Source organism: Brachyhypopomus gauderio, chromosome 6, assembly GCF_052324685.1.
Source record: "Brachyhypopomus gauderio isolate BG-103 chromosome 6, BGAUD_0.2, whole genome shotgun sequence".
NCBI lineage: Eukaryota > Metazoa > Chordata > Actinopteri > Gymnotiformes > Hypopomidae > Brachyhypopomus > Brachyhypopomus gauderio.
The window spans coordinates 4,901,139-4,921,043 of NC_135216.1; the positions used below are offsets into that span (position 1 = coordinate 4,901,139).

At 40.8% G+C, this 19,905-nt stretch overlaps 1 protein-coding gene and 1 long non-coding RNA gene across 2 annotated transcripts; both read left to right on the forward strand.

The window, feature by feature from the left end:
• Positions 1–544: 544 nt before the first annotated feature.
• LOC143516175 (uncharacterized) lies at positions 545–1,367 on the forward strand. Its single transcript, XR_013131589.1, has 3 exons — positions 545–660; positions 761–797; positions 1,108–1,367. It is a non-coding gene; the product is annotated as an uncharacterized LOC143516175 (long non-coding RNA).
• Positions 1,368–7,178: 5,811 nt separating this feature from the next.
• On the forward strand, positions 7,179–19,131 carry LOC143516552 (C-type lectin domain family 6 member A-like). Its single transcript, XM_077008225.1, has 8 exons — positions 7,179–7,283; positions 8,639–8,776; positions 9,505–9,540; positions 9,757–9,911; positions 10,192–10,298; positions 13,385–13,482; positions 18,715–18,827; positions 18,929–19,131. Exons 1-7 carry the CDS (start codon positions 7,217–7,219, stop codon positions 18,798–18,800), a joined length of 687 nt encoding a protein of 228 aa, XP_076864340.1. The 5' UTR covers positions 7,179–7,216; the 3' UTR covers positions 18,801–18,827; positions 18,929–19,131.
• Positions 19,132–19,905: the final 774 nt, after the last annotated feature.

Here is a 19,905-nt window from a genome sequence, read left to right on the forward strand (position 1 = left end):
TGGTATATACTAAAGTTAAATCTGCTAAAGAACAGAACTAGAAAAGGTTGGCAGCACCATTTAGCCAGTACCCCCACTTTCCTAGTGCCAACTTGAAGGCCAGGAGCACCCCATCTCCCACTCCTTAATTCCTCTCAGCTGGGTTATGGTGCAGTTTCTGGCCTTCACTATGGCGCTGAGACAGAACCGCCCCCACCCCTAAATCAGAGGCATCCACTTCCAGAGTGAAGAGTCATTGGGGGTCGGTATGTTTTAAAATGGGGGCCATGGGGAAAACTCGCTTGAGGGCCTGGAAAGCGGCCTCAGCTGGAGGCATCCATTTGGGCTTTCCCTTAATTGATGGGGGCCACCATACCTGTATAGCCTCCTGTTTTGGCTGGGAAATTAGTGTATTTTATCCCTCTTTCCAGTCGTCCTCCCGTATCAATATGTGATGCATTATGCAGCTATTTATTCACAACAGTGGTATTTTCCATAAATTTATGTTTTAATGACATTTGCTTATGTGCCTCATAGAAGCTGAAAGTAAATGTTTCTTTCCCCTCAGCTGTTTGCTGTGCTGGAGTGGAGGAGGCAGTGATGGAGGATCTCCACGCCTCCATGTGGGAGAAGTGGAGTCTCATCCACCCCTGAGACTGATGCTGCAGTTGTAACTGAAGAGTAAGTTCTCACTCTCCACACATCACCTACTCAACCTTTACACACATGCGCTGGAATATTCAACTGGGTGACAATTTAACACTTTCAAAATCTTTTTCAGACAGTGGCAAGCGTTGAGGAATATACTGCCAAGCAATGTGAGTACGAGTCTGTTTGTCCATTCAGTGTAGTTTAGAGAGCTGTGTAACGTTTTAACTACAGGGACCTCGACTTTTTGTTCTTGATGGCAAAATCAGGGTTTGTATGAGTTACCATAGCAACATGAACCTTTGGACATGTGTTCATAGCTTTATAACAGTACATATTCTTTGCATTGGCATCTTGTTAAACAAATAATCAGCTTAAGTTTAAAAAATCATGTGTCAGTCATTAAGTAATCATTCTAAATCATTAAGCTTTTAAAAATTAAGGATCCTGATTATCTTTTTACACTTTAACCTAAACTAGATGATAATGGAGGATTTCATTGATGTGCTGGAAAAAATGTCAGAATGGGTCAAAGTAGCTGTAAAGGAGGTGGTTGTTCCAGCTCTTGAGACAGACCCATTAGGGGAGAGGTCCACAGATGGTGTCTCCATCTCCAGCAGCTCCCGTGAGGTGGAGCGTGGAGAGATGGGTGATTCTCCCTCTCAGGTGACCTGCAGCCAGGGACATGTTGAGGAGAGCAGACGTAGTTGTCTCTCTCTTCTGTTAATGTCTGCTTCCTCGTGCAGGTGAGTCAGTACTCTGTCTGAAGGTTGATGATGAGAATTCATCTGGAATATTGACATGCTGAGTTATTAACTCAGTTAAATGTAGAGGCATTGACTCAAAGTCCATGAGCACTGAGTTGAACAGTTTTTGGCTTGATTTAAAATCCAGCTGGTGATGTCTGTATGTATTGTGTAGTTTATGGGGAAACATTCAGCCTGATCTACGAAGAGGTCACGAGGGTCATTCTGAATATGTTGCCACCTGAGATAAAACATTATCTCAGCGTGAACGCAACCGCCAGGTTCATGTCTGCTATTGTGCGGGACTTCCTAAAGCAGGTGAAGGACCAAAATGTTTTATTTAATTGATTCTATTTTTACTGTTATTGTTCATATTTTCCTCCATATTTGTTGTGTATATAAATCCAGTTATCAGTGACTACAATCTTGTTTACTACTCTCACACATGTTGTTACTCTAGATCAGGAGTCGGCAACCTATGGCACGCGTGCCACCGTTGGCACGTCGAGGCATAATCACTGGCACGCACAGAGGTGGGCAGTAACGAAGTACATTTACTTAAGTACTGTACTTAAGTACAGTTCTTGAGTATTTGTACTTTACTTAAGTTGATTTTTTTAAAAATACTTATGACTTTCACTTCACTACAGTTGAATAACAAATACAGTACTTATCACTCCACTACATTTCTGTCCAGCTCTCGTTACTCGTTACTTCCACACACAACTCTCCTCCCCTCCCCCGATAGTATTTTCACAGGTGACAGCCTATCAGCAATCAAGGATGTGTCTGTGAGGTGTAAAATCAAGTTCGGTGTCGCTAGTCGTTCTTTTCCTAAATAACAGCAACATGAGCGGAGACGGCGGTGATGGAGCATGCCAGGGTTGCCAACTTTTCAAGATCGCTTGGAGGGAGATTTGAACCTGGACTTGGTGGCGAGTGTAAATTGTTGATCGGGGGGTGGCGAACGTTACCGGGGCGGTGAAAAATGGACACAAATTAAGCATTATATCGCGATCGCCGGTGATTGATAGATATAGATCAGAGGTAAATAAACTAGATTTTTTTTCGGCGTGAGATATCGGAACTGTGGCGTGAGAGCGTGTGAAAACGGTCAAATGCGTGTGTCTCACGCTCAATGCGTGAGAGCTGGCAACCCTGGCATGCTCTTTTGCACCCATGGCCGTATCTCGACAAAATGTTCCAGTTTTCTGAACGGATGAATCATTCCTATCGTTTTAAATGCATGCTTTGTTTGCCAAAAACAAACTATATCACTGCACTACCAAAATTCACCGCCCCACCTGAGGAAGTATATTACGGTATGCAGCCTAAATGTTTTGTTAAGTGACTATGTAGTCAGAGGAGCTTTGCAGTAAGGCTAGTGAAATGACTTTGCCTGCTCACTCCACTGCTAGGTCTGCTAGGATCACTATAAATAATGTTCCAGAATCCGGCCATTCCTCTCCCAAAATGCTGCTGAGGCTCTCGTCCACGCATTCGTTACTTCACGAATTGACTATTGCAATGCTGTTCTGCATGGACTTCCGGCTCGGCTGCTTAATAGGCTGCAACATGTGCAAAACGCAGCTGCAAGGATTTTAACTTGCACCAAATCCTGGGAGCACATTACACCTGTGCTGAAACATCTACACTGGCTCCCGGTTCAGTACCGCATACAGTTCAAGGTGATTGTACTGGTGTTCAAATCACTGCATGGCTGTGCACCATCTTATCTAGGTGGTCTGCATCAGTCCTACACTCCAGTGCGCACCTTGCGCTCATCCGAGCGGCATCTACTTCAGGTGCCCAGCACCAAGTTGTGCACTGTTGGTGATCGAGCCTTCAGTGTGGTTGGTCCAAAGCTCTGGAACAGTCTGCCACTCGACCTGCGCTCTTGTTCATCCCTCTCAGCATTCAAAGCTCATTTGAAAACTCACCTCTTCCAGATAGCCTACAGCTAAGCAATATTTGTTTTAATTTGTTTTATTGGTTATTTTATTGGTCATTTTAGTTCTGTAATACTGTATTTTGATCTACTTTTTACTTTTCTATGCTTTTATTACCTGTACAGTGTCCTTGGGTTTCCTGAAAGGCACTTCTTAAATAAAATGTTATTATTATTATTATTATTATTAATGTTAACATTATATTGGCAAGTAATTAAAACTACGGAAACATCAATAAGGGAAACCGTGTGGGTTAATTGAATCTTGTCAAATAATGTTTCCATTCTAATGTCAGTGTAGAATTAATGTCAATAATTCTAATGTGGCTGTGATTTCTAGTTTGAAAAGAGTTTGTTAGCATGTTGGGTGGCATGGAGTTGGTGGGCTTTAGCCATACTGCAAAAGGTTGTAGCAAGGTTAGACTACCAAGATGCCACACTGCTAATTTTACTTTGTCTTTGTTTATATTGACTGTAGCATAATGTTGTATTGGATGACTGAATACCTAACTAGCAAAGAGAGAAAACCGTCATTTTATTATTGACTTTTAATATGGTAACATAATTTGCTTAAACAGGTTAGGCTAGGCTAATCAGTGAATTGTGGTTTTAGAAAATGTTTTTGTTCCTTAAACTAAAGTGTAGGTTAAACTTTTCTGCTACCACTACCTGAATGATGTACATCATTGGAATATGCCTTATGGATTATCATCAAAGACTGTATGATTATGCCCAAAGAGGATTTGGTAGGATGTATAATACTTTTAAACTATAACTTTTTTACAAATGTGACGGAAGGTGTACTTTAATACTTAAGTATTTTTAAAAGCAAGTACTTCAGTACTTTCACTTAAGTAAGATTTTGAACATGCAACTTTCACTTGTATCGGAGTAGCATTTGACCAGTGGTATCTGTACTTTGACTCAAGTAATGAAATTGAGTACTTCGTCCGCCTCTGGGCACGCATCACGCTGGACCAGCATCAGCAAAAAATAATAATAATAAAAAATCTCAGACAGAGTGCATGATCCTCCAATCGAAATCGCTCCTCAATGCTCTGTACTCAGCTCCCGCCACAGACCCATGTTCTAAATTTGTTTAAATAATCCTAACGGCCGCACAACGCTGCGTGTGACATAATCCCTGAGCCGCGTCAAGGCTGGATTATTTATTATGGATTATACTTTCGCGAGTGACCGTAGCGTGCGACTCCGCACACCTTGCGCGAACCTGCGTGAGCAGCGGAGGCGTTTCTACTTGGCGCGGGGAAGGAACAGGGGAAGGAACATTTACCTGACGAATTTTAATGTTGCTTTGTGTTTCAGGTTTGAAAAGTGCTGGAGTTTAGGCTAGTGAGGGCAGCCCTGTTCAGAATGTAGACAGTGTGACTGTCAGTATACAACATGCAACACCCCACCCCACTTTCACCCACCCATTTTCAGCAGCACAAATGAGGCTCACCACAGGGGCACAGACACTGATAAGGTGAAAACACACGGGCTCTTTGAAATGTCCTGTGAGACTTTCCGGTTTGAGGCTTCCATAAGGGTCATGAATGTCATTACTATTGAGACCTCAGAGCTCACCAAAGCATCACAGGCCATAAAAAACCCCGGACTCAAGTTTCAAATGTACATTGTTGAGCTCATCTCAAGTGTCTGAAGCTTCCCTCAAGAGTAATGCATTTGCTTCAGCATTATCAATTGTAAATACACTAACTTTCACTTTCAGATGCGTTTTTGAGGAGGATTTGTTTTTAAAGATAAGTCATCCTTCCACTGACCCAGCACTGTACGCATCTCAAGTGCAGCTGGTGTCAGAAAAGGTCCTGAGGTCCACCCAGGGCAAACTTAAAAAAGGTCTTGTTACAAACCTCCTCATGAGGGCTGATGCAGATATTGCAGCCCAATACAGTACAGAAGAAGTGATCAGTGGTGGAGCCCTTGAGCGTCTGAATGTTCCTGGAAAGTGCTGGACATGTTCCTCTCCATAGAAGCCCTCAGGCAGTCCTCCCAGGAGCTCATCTCCATAGTGGGGAACCAGATGGAGGACAATATTGCTGCTCTGGAATATTTGAAGGCACAAATAAGCTACACGGGGAGCTCAGTGATGTTGATTCTTGACCTTTCCAAAGAGGCACTGCAGTCAGGCATCGTGAGGTTCTTTGTGAAGACAGCTACAGAGAAACTTTTCAAACAATGCCTTGGTTTGATATCCTGCAACAAGCCTAACGCTGATTTCTCTTTGAGCCCCGTTCTTCTGGGAGCGCCTCTGTGATGGAGGCTGACTTGGAAGAGCTGCAGTCAGTACAGCGATGCTGCCCTGAGCTGTCAGCTATGATTGGCCACATTGTGATGAGTGATCTCGCTGGCATCACCGCTTCTCAGACAGAGCAGGACCACACAAGCTCTGATCTGCAAGGTGCTGCACAGACAGTGGACGTGGGGCTGGAGAAGAAACCTTCTCTTAAACCTTTATTTCATTACACACAACATCATTGTTCTTCTGCACAACTTTCCCCTTTTGCAGGTCTCCAGTCTTCCAGTGCACAATCGTCCTCTGATACATCCATCCCTAAGCTCAGGAGGAAGTCATTCTCTACCAGACTTACAGCAGCTTTCTCCATGATCTGCAGAAAATTAGGGAAAACATCATCTTAGGTGATTTTTAGAAAATGTGTTATTCAATAAAAATTATTCTAATAATGAACAGACTGTTTTTTGCATCACAAGACATTATGATACAAAGAATAAACAAAATAAACCAGAATATGGTCACAAACCCCAGCAACAGGCTGTATAACAGGCTGTGTGTCAGCGAATGTGTTGGACAGCTTTAAAGAAATCAGCTCTTGGCTTTAAAATATGCTAGCTAATGGTAAAAATAAAGATTGATATAGAATGCAGAGTTTTTAACAACCATTGGACTTAAAACAAGTGTCTGTGTCCAAGGGCGACAGTGGCAAGGAAAAACTCCCTAAGAGCATGAGGAAGAAACTTTGAGAGGAACCAAGACTCAGGGGGGAACCCATCCTCCCCTGGCCGACGCTGGTCACCATGACAACAATTTAAAAAGAGGAAAACAGATAAGATGTGAGGGATAAATAAAGCACATCTTGGTGTGTATTTATATACATGAGTTCTTTATTAAATTCCTGTTCAGACCCAAACGTCTTGATGGTTGGTAATGTTAGGCATAGCAGAGGAGAATTCGGGGGGGTGAGAGGGCCCAGGGTAGTGGCTTTATCCTTCATCTACACTGGTTAGTCAGGACAATGGGTTGATCTTCCATCATATCTAGTTAGGCAGGAGGTGGCTGGCCCAAGGATGGATCTCTGGAAAGGCTAATCTCTCCTCCTCTCAGTGTTCCACGGGTAGGCGGGCATCCATGTGGAGAAGATAAAACAGGGAAAATTAGCTCTGTATGAGTTCATATATGGGACAGATGAAATTATAAACATTTCTGGAGTGTGGCAGCAACTCCGGCATTAAATTAAATTATTACAGCCTAACTGAAAAGGCAGAACCAGAAGGTAACAGAGCATTCTGAGACAAAAAGCTATAATGACTATCCAATATGAAAGTAGTAATATCCAACACGTAAAAGCCAACAACAAGCAAAAAAGTTCATCAGGTTCAACGATACAAAGTATTATTGCAAGACTTTACAAAAGAACTGGACAGATACATTGGATAATATAAGCAGGGTGATTGCTGAATAGAGGATGTGTGCATTATCAGAAGGTGTACATGAGTTGTAAAGAGTGAATAATAATGTTGTATGTGCCATAACATGGGTTATGTCGTTACACTTCCTGTCTGTGTGAGTATAAATAACTGTGTGACATTTCCTGATGGCAGAGTTTAAAGCTGCAGTGTGCATAGAAGGTTAAAAATGGAAAGTATCTATGAAAATTCTAATATTGAACCCTCCAAAAGGCTCTCAAATGAAATATCAGCAGGTAATGGTTTAATTTTCTAGAATGGGCAGATAACTAATGTACTAATCCTTTTCAATTTAACTGAGATATCACATTCTTTCATTCAGTTACATGACCAAGCTCTGAAAATAATGTGTGTGGGCAGGTGCAGCATGTGTGTGTGATTGAACTGTATGAACCCTGCTCCTGTGCAAACTAATTTAACTACCATTACAAAATGCCTCAGAATTGTCAAGTAGGTTGATGTCCAGTGGCGTGCACAGACATTTTGGGGGGCAAGTGCTCGGGGGGGTGGGGGGGGGGGGGGTGTAGAGGGCACAGTGGAGGGTAAACAGAAGTTAACTGAAGGACTTAACAATGACTGTATATAGTTAATATTGAATATGGATTTTATCAGTTGGCGGTGTGACCTTTTCCATTGAAAACTCACATTTAGAGAATGTTACAAATAAAAGTCAAATTTCATTCAACATGCGCTTGTAATTTTTTTTATAATGAAGTGTTCCACATGGAATATTAACTATATACAGTCATTGTTAAGTCCTTCAGTTAACTTCTGTTTACCCTCCAGTCTGCAGGCCTTGTTGCATATATTTTGCAATTAGTAAATCAATATAGGCCTACAATTAAGACAGTAAAAAGACCAAAAAGTAGGAGAAGGAGTTATAGGCTACTGAGTGTTGTCATTACATGAATGCAGATGGGCATTTTTCACAGGTAATGGGGACTTCCTGTTTCTTCTTTCACAAACGAATGTGTTAATTTATGTTGCCTAACAAAATCTATACAATAGAAAACGTTCAGCTTAACACATAGATTTGCAAACTCTAACTTAATTATTTGTGTGTGGTCGTCCTCACGTTATCTTTCATTGATTTGGGCTAGAGCGACTAGTTTATCAGGTGACCAGTCGGTTAAAAATGTTTAGTAGTTTGGTGCTGTATGAGACATTTTATGTGTATGTAACCTGGCTGGTGGGGACGGGAGAAGAAGTCTATCTGTGACCGTGTGTGCTGTGCTGAAGACGCTTCCTTCCACTCGCTGAACTGAACTGCTGCTGCAGCGCATCTGGTGGTAGAGGAAGAGAGAGGTCGGGTGTGTGCGAGGTGGGGGCTCATTTCAGGGCATTGTTTTTAACCGCTCAGGTTTTCAAAAGATCATTTCAAACCGACCTCAGTAAAATGATAATAATAATAATAAATCAAAAGGTTTCAAAGTTTCAAAAGGGCACTTTCGTTGATAAAGGGCAGAGTTGGTGGTGCTTTAGCACCACCTGAGGTCTATGTGTGCACGCCACTGTTGATGTCTATATTCAAATGTGCAACATCATATGAAAAGTTCAAAGTTTTTTTAAATAACCAAGGGATTACTCACAGATGCCTCTGAGCACACTGTCCAGCCAGTCCGGGAGAGGAGACCTCCGTCCTCCAACAGAACCCTAAAGGTCCTCGTGGTTGCCCTGTCTGTCCTGCTCCTTTGTGCATTAGGGGCAGTCTGCACTTTAGGCAGCCTGTGTGAGTACCACTCAGCACCATTCTCTTATTCTCTTATGCAGCACACACACACACACACACACACACACACACACACACACACACATACAGTGACATGCAAAGACATTTTGGGGGGCAAGTGCTCAGGGGGGGAAAGGGCCACTTTTTAGCGCATACCGGACCCCTCCTTGTGGGCTTGTCGCTACGTTGTCTGCGTGTCGTTATGTCCATGTTTGTAGTTCCGTGTGTGTGGGTCGTCTGTGAGCGTGTTCGTAGTCTCACCTGTGCTTTGTCTCGTGATCACGAGGGTATGTGTTAATCACCTATTTAATGTGCGTTCGCGCAATGTCTTGTGCTCGTCTTTGTCTTGAGTTCGTGCCTGCGTGTCTGTGTATGTGTGCTCACATTACAGTGTTGAACTGCACTAGAGTCCAAATAAACGTTCTATGTTTCACTGCAACGTTGATCGTCGTGCCTCCTCCTTCGATCGTTACAGAGTGAAACACTTCATTATAAAAAAAATTACACGCATATGTGGAATGAAATTTGACTTTTATTTGTAACATTCTCTAAACGTGAGTTTTAAAACATCCGGAGTCCAAAATTTTTTCCAAATAGTTTCTCGCTGGAAACTTTGTGTACTTTAGTACAATTTTCTCTCTCTCTCTCTCTCTCTAAAACAACATACCATAAACTCTGTAAACATTTGACTTGAACATGATTTTAATCTGCATGATCTGCTTCAACAGATTTCAGTAAAATGCTGTACTTCCACAATACTTCTGGTAAGACCTTGGAAAAATCTCCTCCTGCTCTTACTACCTTATATCAATTTTTTTCCCATTCAATTTCAATTTCCATTTTAGTTCATTTACATTAAACATTATAATAATAATAATATTAATAACACAGAATCCAATTCACTTATATAATATATAATATATATTATATATTAAAGTCATACTTTGCACATATTTATGATTATCTGTTTTTGATTCTAGGATGTCATCAATGTGGACTTTGTGAAGAAGGGTGGATGGCTTTTGGTCTGAAGTGTTACAACTTCTCAGCTGCAAAACTGAACTGGACACAGAGTCAAGATCACTGTGGTGACCAAGGAGGACATTTGGTTATAATAACCAGCCAAGCTGAGCAGGTGATGTGGTACACAAAATTCAAAAGTTTCTATTGAAGTTACAAAAATGAAAGAAACCGAACCTGAAGTTTTAATTTAATCAGCCATAATACAATTTCCATTTTTTGGGCCTGTAATTCTATCAACTTCTACCCATTTATACTGTGAAACATAAATCATATAAATATCAAATATTTTATTCTATTAATTTTTACCATAGTTTTTATATCTCTACCAATGCCATGGATAAGGTTGCAGGTTTAAGCTAAATCCAAGTAATTGTGTTGTTTTTATACATTAGGGTTTTGTAACTTCACATGTTAATGAAACTCACTGGATTGGGCTGAATGATTTGGAGACTGAGGGAAAGTGGATGTGGGTAAATGGCAAGCCCCTGAATCATGTCACGTAAGTTCTTGAAGTTCATGAAGGTGGACCATTGCTTCACATCACATTTTAAAATCACAAAATCTTACATATATATAGATTACAGACCAAAAGTTTGGACACACCTTCTCATTCAAAGAGGTTTCGGTAACACTTTACAATACGGTTCCTTAATTAATGTTTAAGTACTTATTAACTAAGCAATAGGTAATGGAGAATTATCGTCATAGTTTTACCTTAATTACTCTTCACTATAATAAACTACTATGTTAGGTCACATGTAAGTAATTAATAAGTAGTCTTCATCAATTTTTGTAACTACTTACTTTTGGTTCCTTAATTAATGTATTAGCTAAGCAACAAGTAATAGAGAATTATCATCATGGTTTTTATTAATTACTCTTCACTTCACTGTTAGTTCACATATAAGTAATTAATAAGTTGTCTTCATCTATTTTTGTAACTACTCACTTAATCAGTCCTTCATTAATGCTTATGTACTTGTCACTCCGGCGTGTCTTTGTGTGCATGTGCGCTGGTTTGGGTATTATTGTTGAGATATGTAAGTGTGTGTCCTGCCCATGTCCTTCATCAGTTGTTGTTCGATCTTTGTCATGAGTGTTGTGTTGTTCATTTTCATCACTGCTTTAAAAGCTGCTCCCATCTCGGTATCCTGCCTGCTCGAAACGTCACAGTAAGTAACTTCAGAATAAGTAATCACGTATTTACTTAACAGTACGGTTTCTTTAACACTAAGTACTCCTCATTGTAATTACCTGTAATTACAATGAGGAAGTGTTATAGTGTGCAGTGTATAATAGTAAAGTGTAGCCTGTATGTAAGGATGCGTTTAAAGCAGTGGCGAAAACGAACAACACAACACTCATGACAATGTTAACAATAATACATAACGTGTGCAACGAGACTAGAGATAGGTGAGAGAACTTATAAAGGCGATTGACTAGACATCGCTAGACACACACACTCACACAGGGGGCTTACCCAAACTAGCGCACATGCACACAAAGACACGCCGGAGTGACAAGTACATAAGCATTAATGAAGGACTGATTAAGTGAGTAGTTACAAAAATAGATGAAGACAACTTATTAATTACTTATATGTGAACTAACAGTGAAGTGAAAAGTAATTAATGAAAACCATGATGATAATTCTCTATTACTTGTTGCTTAGCTAATACATTAATTAAGGAACCGAAAGTAAGTAGTTACGAAAATTGATGAAGACTACTTATTAATTACTTACATGTGACCTAACATAGTAGTTTATTATAGTGAAGAGTAATTAAGGTAAAACTATGACGATAATTCTCCATTACCTATTGCTTAGTTAATAAGTACTTAAACATTAATTAAGGAACCGTATTGTAAAGTGTTACCGAGGTTTCTGTATTTTCCTGACTATGAAAATTGTAGATTCGCACTGAAGGCATCAAAATTATAAATTAACACATGTGGAATTATATACTTAACAAAAACCTATGAAACAACTCAAGATATGTCTTATATTCTCAGTTCTTCAAAGTAGCCACCTTTTGCTTTGATTACTGCTTTACACACTCTTGGCATTCTCTTGATGAGCTTCAAGAGGTAGTCACCTGAAATGGTCTTCCGAAAGTCTTGAAGGATAAATTAAGATTAAAATACAGAAATGTAGTGTCTCTCTGAACAGCAGCACGTTAATTTGTTTTGTTTTTTACTGTGTAATGAATCCAGAATTATTCCAAATATTTTGCAGGTTTATTCAACCATAGATGAAATCTAAAATTAGATAACACGTGTACAAGTTATAATAGTGCAAACATTTTGTGCGGTGCAAAGCTGTGTTCTCTCAACATTTAGTAATAATAAATAATAATAAAACAAATGAATATATACATAAGTAATTAATAGAAAAATAAGGTTAAAATAAATGAAATAAAATACAAACAAAAGCTCTCTTTTCTGGTAATAGCACACACTTATTATTGCTAGATCTCAGCATCACAGAAGCAACATAGCCAACATAAAATCACAAAAACTTGCAGTTTTTTTTAAAGTTAGGTATACTTTAGGTATACTATAGACATTAAAAGTATTTATTTAAAGTTGATTAAACACTTGGCCTAACTGTGCTCATTTTTTTTAGGTTTAAGGTTAAACTTAACTTAACACAAGCGGCGCGAGGGTCCGTGCGCCAAAAATGACATAATCGTGGTGGCTCCACCCGTGCGCGAGGGCCTCGCGCGGTCGTGCACCTCTCAAAAAACTTTGCTCTCGCCGCGCATCAGCGCAATGAATGAAGTCATGTTGGCCGGATTCATACACCTTTACAAGGTGGAATTCAAGCACTTGTACGTGATTTTCAAGGTCCATTTCAATATTTTCCACGTTAAACTTAATCAAGTTAAATATTTATACATATACTCGAAATGATTCTTCACGTTCTCTCATGTTTCGTCCTGGAATTACAAGAGGCTTGTATTTGTGAACGTAATACAAGAAAACTGTTCAGTCAGCTATTTGTTGTGAAACGAACAATTTCAACCTTTTTTAAGTACTTTAGCCTAAATTCCAGCACTTTTCAAACCTGAAACACAAAGCAACATTAAAATTTGTCAGGTAAATGTTCCTTCCCCCGTTTTTGAGGGGTGCTTCTTTATACTACCACATATCGTTTCGGACACTGCAAATAATGTGACGCGCAAATATAAATGCTCGCTACGGCGAGACGCGAAAGTATAAACCAGGCTTGATGAGTCGTGAGCATCAACCGCTTGTCTGATGAGTGTATTCACCTCGCTCTGCCTCTTGCCTACTTACGTCACGTGATCATAGTTTGCAGTGCGAAGAGCTCCCTCTATTGCTGGACGCGGATAATGCACACAGATGATGCAAATTGAGTTTGGTGTTATTCAAGGCGTTATCGTGGCTCTTTCGATGTGTTTATCGTGAAACCTCATATCGCGATAATGATAAAAATATGATTAATCGTGCAGCCCTAGTCCAAATCTTTGGTCTGTTCTGAATATATAATTAATTTTTTGTTAAGAACAAGAACAAGCACAAATGTATTTTATGTTTATCTGTCATTTTTTATCCATGAAGGTTCTGGTATATAAGGCCAGGTGATTTAGATGAACCTGATAACTGGAAACGTGAGGACCCCTCTGGAGAGAACTGTGCCAGTCTGGGAGATAAGAACGGTAAAACAGATAGATGGTTTGATGATTCTTGCCGTAAACTTAAAACATTTATCTGTGAAAAGTAAAATGCTTATCCTTAAATAGCATTGTTGTACAAGCATTCATGCAAAGAAATAAACACGTCATCAAACACTTTTAGGAGAGGTGGTCAATATCAGGGGTGTTCTGCTCTCTGAGAAGTCTTCTTTCTCATGAGATGTTTTTACATAGACTTTTTTTTTACATAGACTTTACATTTATCTACAGCCACATTTTATTAACAGTGGAACAATTATGTTTGTGAATTAAAATGGGACTTTAGATTTACTGAATATTGTGCTTTATCTAACCAAAAGAGTGTGATTGTGATTGTATGGACATGCTTTTATCTTGTATTTTATAGCCTATAGAATATTTACATTATAAGCAAATATTAAAGTATCAAATGTCCTAAATATGTTGAATAAAATTGCTGTGGGTTTAAGTGTTCATCTGAGTTTGAATGTGGTCAAGATTCTTATTATAATAACATTTCCCAAAATACCAAAACCTTTCACCAATATCTGTGAAAGGTACCAGAGGAGCCACTTTCCACCAGGCAAGGCTTGGGCCCTAGACCAGGGTGCTGAGCCCCAGGGGCTGACTTGCAATGTACAATGACAACATGAGACCTGAATTTCCTAAAGGGGACACATGAATTTTTAGACAGACTCTAGACCACTGGTAGTTGTGAACACATGAACACATGATCCCAAAACACATGATCCAAGGTGACAGTAAAGGTCGTGGTCAAGGTCACAGTCTGGCAACCCATAAAGTAAGGAGCAAAGTACAAACTGCATGTATAAAGGATTTGCAAACAGTAAGTAGGCCCAACTGTTTCTTTAATGCTTTGTTTTATTTATTCTCTAAAGCACTTTGAGTGCTTTCATACATGTATGTATGAAAGGTGCTATACAAATTAAGATTATCATTATATTATTAATATGCTAGATTCTGTAGACATTGACAACAGTCCAAACCACATTTATTCTAAGGACCTACCAACTTCCCTTCCAGTTCATGTCTTGATAAAAGCAAACACTTCTGTTAAATTGAAACCATGCAAGAAACCTATACACCAATTCCTCTTAGTTCTGATCTTTTTAGAACTTCTTCCTATAGACCACATGTGTCAAAGTCAAGGCCCGCGGGCCGGATCTGGTTTATTTGGTTTAAATTGATTATCTATGGCCCCCTTGAAGATATTTTTTATTACTATTAGAACCGGCTCGCAGGCCACAGCCGCCCGATGGTGTTTTGCACGCACAAACACTACATTCCCCACAATGCAACGGTAGCCCGCAAAGTCACTGCAGCGCTCACAAGTGGCGAAGGTCTGTGCGGTGAAAACAACGTAATCGCAGTGGGTCCGCCCGTGCGCTAGGGCGTCGCACGCTGTCGATTCGCAAGGTCGTGCACCTCTCGAATTTTGTAACTGTGCGCACCAGTTAAACTTAATTAAGTAAATATTTATACATATAGTCTAAATGATTCAAAATAATTCGCTTTTTTATTCACATTATTTAATGGTTGTTTATTTTCAAAACGCCCAATCTTAATGTCTTCACGTTCTCTCATGTTTCGTCCTGGAATTACAAGAGGCTCGTATTTGTTAACGTAATACAAGAGAACTGTTCAGTCAGACAGCTATTTGTTGTGAAACTAAGTCGTTACAATTTCAAGCATTTTCAAGTACTTTAGCCTAAATTCCAGCACTTTTCAAACCTTTATTACTTTATTCATTTAATGTACAGGACATGTTTTCTTTGAAGAAAGTTTGTTTTTATCTGTTTGCTTGTTGAAAAATGTTTTCACTTGAAATTACTGACAGATCCATAAGAAAATATTGCTTTATTCATTTAAGCATTAAATAATATACACTGTGTTAGGTCTTGGTTCAATAGGCTATGTGCAATCATTTCAATATGTTTTAATAAACATTGAACCAGTCCGGCCCTCGGCTTGTAGCAAATTTGGTTTTTTGGCCCTCGGTGTATTTGACTTTGACATCCCTGCTATAGACTAACTTGTTTTATATGTGTACTCTATGCCTCAAGAATGGCCTATATTCACTGGATTGGGTTGAAATTTGTAATGTTTTATTTAAGTACATACTTATGCTGGGACGATCGGGGTGGAGTGAAGGACGAGACACAGAATCCTTGCAACAGACGTCACTTTTAATCTTCAACAGGAAACAAGCGCATAAAGCGCACGTAAAATATCCAACAGGTACAGAGACGTGTACACTTTAGACAACGACGAGCACAGGACACTGCGCGAACGCACATTAAGTAGACAAACCACATTAGCCCCACGTGATGACGAGACGAGTCACAGGTGAGACGGATTATCACTAGACATAACCACCACCACGAAGATCCACAGACGCAGACGATGACACGTGGACAACGTGAACACACGCCCAAAGGGGAGGGGCCGGGGTCCTCAAAGTGACATATACACTGTTAATGTTTTACACACACACACACACACACACACACACATATATATCATATATATATATATATATATATATATATATATATATATATATATATATATATATATACAGTATATATATATTATATATATATATATATATATATATATATATATATATATATATATATACACACACACTTTAGTTTTTACACTTTCTTGCATGTTCATGCGAGACATGACAGAACCAGGTATTAGGCAGAACAACAAGGGCTGAAACGAGATCGCTATCTTTAATGCAGGGTTAACAGAAACACACAAACAACCAAAATAAACCAGGAACTAAAGGCCAACAGAGAACATCAGAAACACACTAGAACATAAAACTGCTAAGCCATGCTCGGGATAAATAGAAAAGGATTTACAACAGAAAGCAGAGAAGTAACCAGAATAACTAGAACACAGGAATACAAATGAGGGAACAGGAACGTAGCAGAAAAACTGAAACTTAAACAGGGTACAACTTCAAGTGATTTTGCTTAGTAAAGGACAGCACTAAACATCAGTCAGCCGAGCTCAATCGCTGGCTGATGACAGGAAGTCCATATGTAGTATGGGAATACCCACGAAGGAAACAAGCCATGGCAGGAGAGGGGTGTGACGTCACTGGCCTGACAGTAAAACCCCCCCGAGGCAACCTGAATGTCCTTCCTAGGATGACCAGGGCACCGTCGACTGCCCAGAGCAGGTTCTACACCCCCCATACTCATATAGCGGCCCGTGGCTGTGGCCCGCGGGCTATCTATTTCTGGCCCGCAAGCTGTTTTGAAAAGTCGTTCGCATGCGTTAGTAAGGCGTTCGCACGCGTTAGTAAGTCGTGGCCACGCGTTAGTAAGGCGTTCGCACGCGTTAGTAAGTCGTGGCCACGCATTAGTAAGTCGTGGCCACGCGTTAGTAAGGCGTTTGCACGCGTTAGTAAGTCGTGGCCACGCGTTAGTAAGTCGGGGCCACGCGTTATTATTTTTTTACGTGATGTGACCTTACGGGCTCCGTAGGGGAATGAACATTTACCTGACGCATTTTGATGTTGCTTTGTGTTTCAGGTTTGAAAAGTGCTGGAATTTAGGCTAAAGCACTTGAAAATGCTTGAAATTGTAACTACTTCGTTTCACAACAATTAGCTGTCTGGCTGAACAGTTCTCCTGTATTACGTTAACAAATACGAGCCTCTTGTAATTCCAGGACGAAACATGAGAGAACGTGAAATAAACAACCATTAAATAATGTGATAAAAAGCGAACTATTTCTAATCATTTCGAGTATATATATAAATATTTAACTTATGTTTATCGTGCTGGAAAATATTGAAATGGACCTTGAAAGTGACGTACAAGTGCTTTAATTCCACCTTGTAAAGGTGTATGAACCTTGCAAACATGACTTTGTCGATCGTGCTGAAGCGCGGCGCGCGCGCGAAGTTACAAAATTTGAGAGGTGCACGACCTCGCGCATCGACAGCGCGCGAGGCCCTCGCGCACGGGCGGAGCCACTGTGATTACGTCATTTTCGCCGCGCGGACCCTCGCACCGCTCGCGATGCGTCAAGTATAAACCAGGCTTTAGACTGAGGGTGGTAATCAGACAGTAGACTAATGTCAATGCTCAGGTGTCTACAAAAAGCCCTCCAGACTGCCAAGATAAACTGACGACCCCTGTCAAAAACTGTGCCTTCCAGGATACTGTAGTTGCGGACAGTGGCAGAGCCAAAAGGGGGGCAGGGGTGGCAATTGCCACCCCTACTGCCACCCCACTGGAAATGGTAATTTTAAGAGAAAATATGTGTTTCCTTTCGTTCATCATTTGTATATGGACCCCTCTGATAAATCCTTGGTCACCCTTTGGCCACCCCTTGAAAAAAAGTCTCCGCCACTGGTTGCGGAACACACAATCCACCAGGGCCTCCGTAGTCTGAAGGGCAGTCGATAAAGCAGGGACAGGAAGGAACCTAACTCCCCTAAAGAAATGGTCCACTTCAGTCAGGATGGTAGTGTAACCCTTCAGATATGCATTGGCACGGTCAATCTGGTCATTGAGGTCCTAAGAAATGGTCTGGACCCGGACATGAGGGGCCAGGATAGACGGAACACTGGAGGGGTTTACACTATCCTACTGATACATACATGAAAGGGCATCAGCCTTAGTATTTTGGGTGCCTGGTATATACTAAAGTTAAATCTGCTAAAGAACAGAACTAGAAAGGGTTGGCAGCACCATTTAGCCAGTACCCCCACTTTCCTAGTGCCAACTTGAAGGCCAGGAGCACCCCATCTCCCACTCCTTAGTTCCTCTCAGCTGGGTTATGGTGCAGTTTCTGGCCTTCACTATGGCGCTGAGACAGAACCGCCCCCACCCCTAAATCAGAGACATCCACTTCCAGAGTGAAGAGTCATTGGGGGTCGGTATGTTTTAAAATGGGGGCCATGGGGAAAGCTCGCTTGAAGGCCTGGAAAGCTGCCTCAGCTGGAGGCATCTATTGGACCCACTTGGGCTTTCCCTTAAGTGATGGGGGCCACCATACCTGTATAGCCTCCTGTTTTGGCTGGGAAATTAGCGTATTTTATCCCTCTTTCCCGTCGTCCTCCCGTACCAATATGTGATGCATTATGCAGCTATTTATTCACAACAGTGGTATTTTCCATAAATTTTTGTTTTAGTGACATTTGCTTATGTGCGTCATAGAAGCTGAAAGTAAATGTTCCTTTCCCCTCAGCTGTTTGCTGTGCTGGAGTGGAGGAGGCAGTGATGGAGGATCTCCACGCCTCCATGTGGGAGAAGTGGAGTCTCATCCACCCCTGAGACTGATGCTGCAGTTGTAACTGAAGAGTAAGTTCTCAACTCTCCACACATCACCTACTCAACCTTTACACACATGTGCTGGAATATTCAACTGGGTGACAATTTAACACTTTCAAAATCTTTTTCAGACAGTGGCAAGCGTTGAGGAATATACTGCCAAGCAATGTGAGTACGAGTCTGTTTGTCCGTTCAGTGTAGTTTAGAGAGCTGTGTAACATTTTAACTACAGGGACCTCTAGACTTTTTGTTCTTGATGGCAAAATCAGGGTTTGTATGAGTTACCATAGCAACATGAACCTTTGGACATGTGTTCGTAGCTTTATAACAGTACGTATTCTTTGCATTGGCATCTTGTTAAACAAATAATCAGCTTAAGTTTAAAAAAATCATGTTTCAGTCATTAAGTAATCATCATTAAGCTTTGAAAAATTAAGGATCCTGATTATCTTTTTACACTTTAACCTAAACTAGGTGTTAATGGAGGATTTCATTGATGTGCTGGAAAAAATGTCAGGATGGGTCAAAGTAGCTGTGAAGGAGGTAGTTGTTCCAGCTCTTGAGACAGACCCGTTAGGGGAGAGGTCCACAGATGGTGTCTCCATCTCCAGCAGCTCCCGTGAGGTGGAGCGTGGAGAGATGGGTGATTCTCCCTCTCAGGTGACCTGCAGCCAGGGACATGTTGAGGAGAGCAGACGTAATTGTCTCTCTCTCCTGTTAATGTCCGCTTCCTCGTGCAGGTGAGTCAGTACTCTGTCTGAAGGTTGGTGATGAGTATTCATCTGAAATATTGACATGCTGAGTTATTAACTCAGTTAAATGTAGAGGCATTGACTCAAAGTCCATGAGCACTGAGTTGAACAGTTTTTGGCTTGATTTAAAATCCAGCTGGTGATGTCTGTATGTATTGTGTAGTTTATGGGGAAACGTCCATGTCAGCAGGTTTGATGTAGCCGCGAGAAGCAGCACAGCACCTCTGCCAGAGCCTCTCAGGACCATGTTTGGCATCTCGGAGGACAAGATATTCAGCCTGATCTACGAAGAGGTCACGAGGGTCATTCTGAATATGTTGCCACCTGAGATAAAACATTATCTCAGCGTGAAAGCA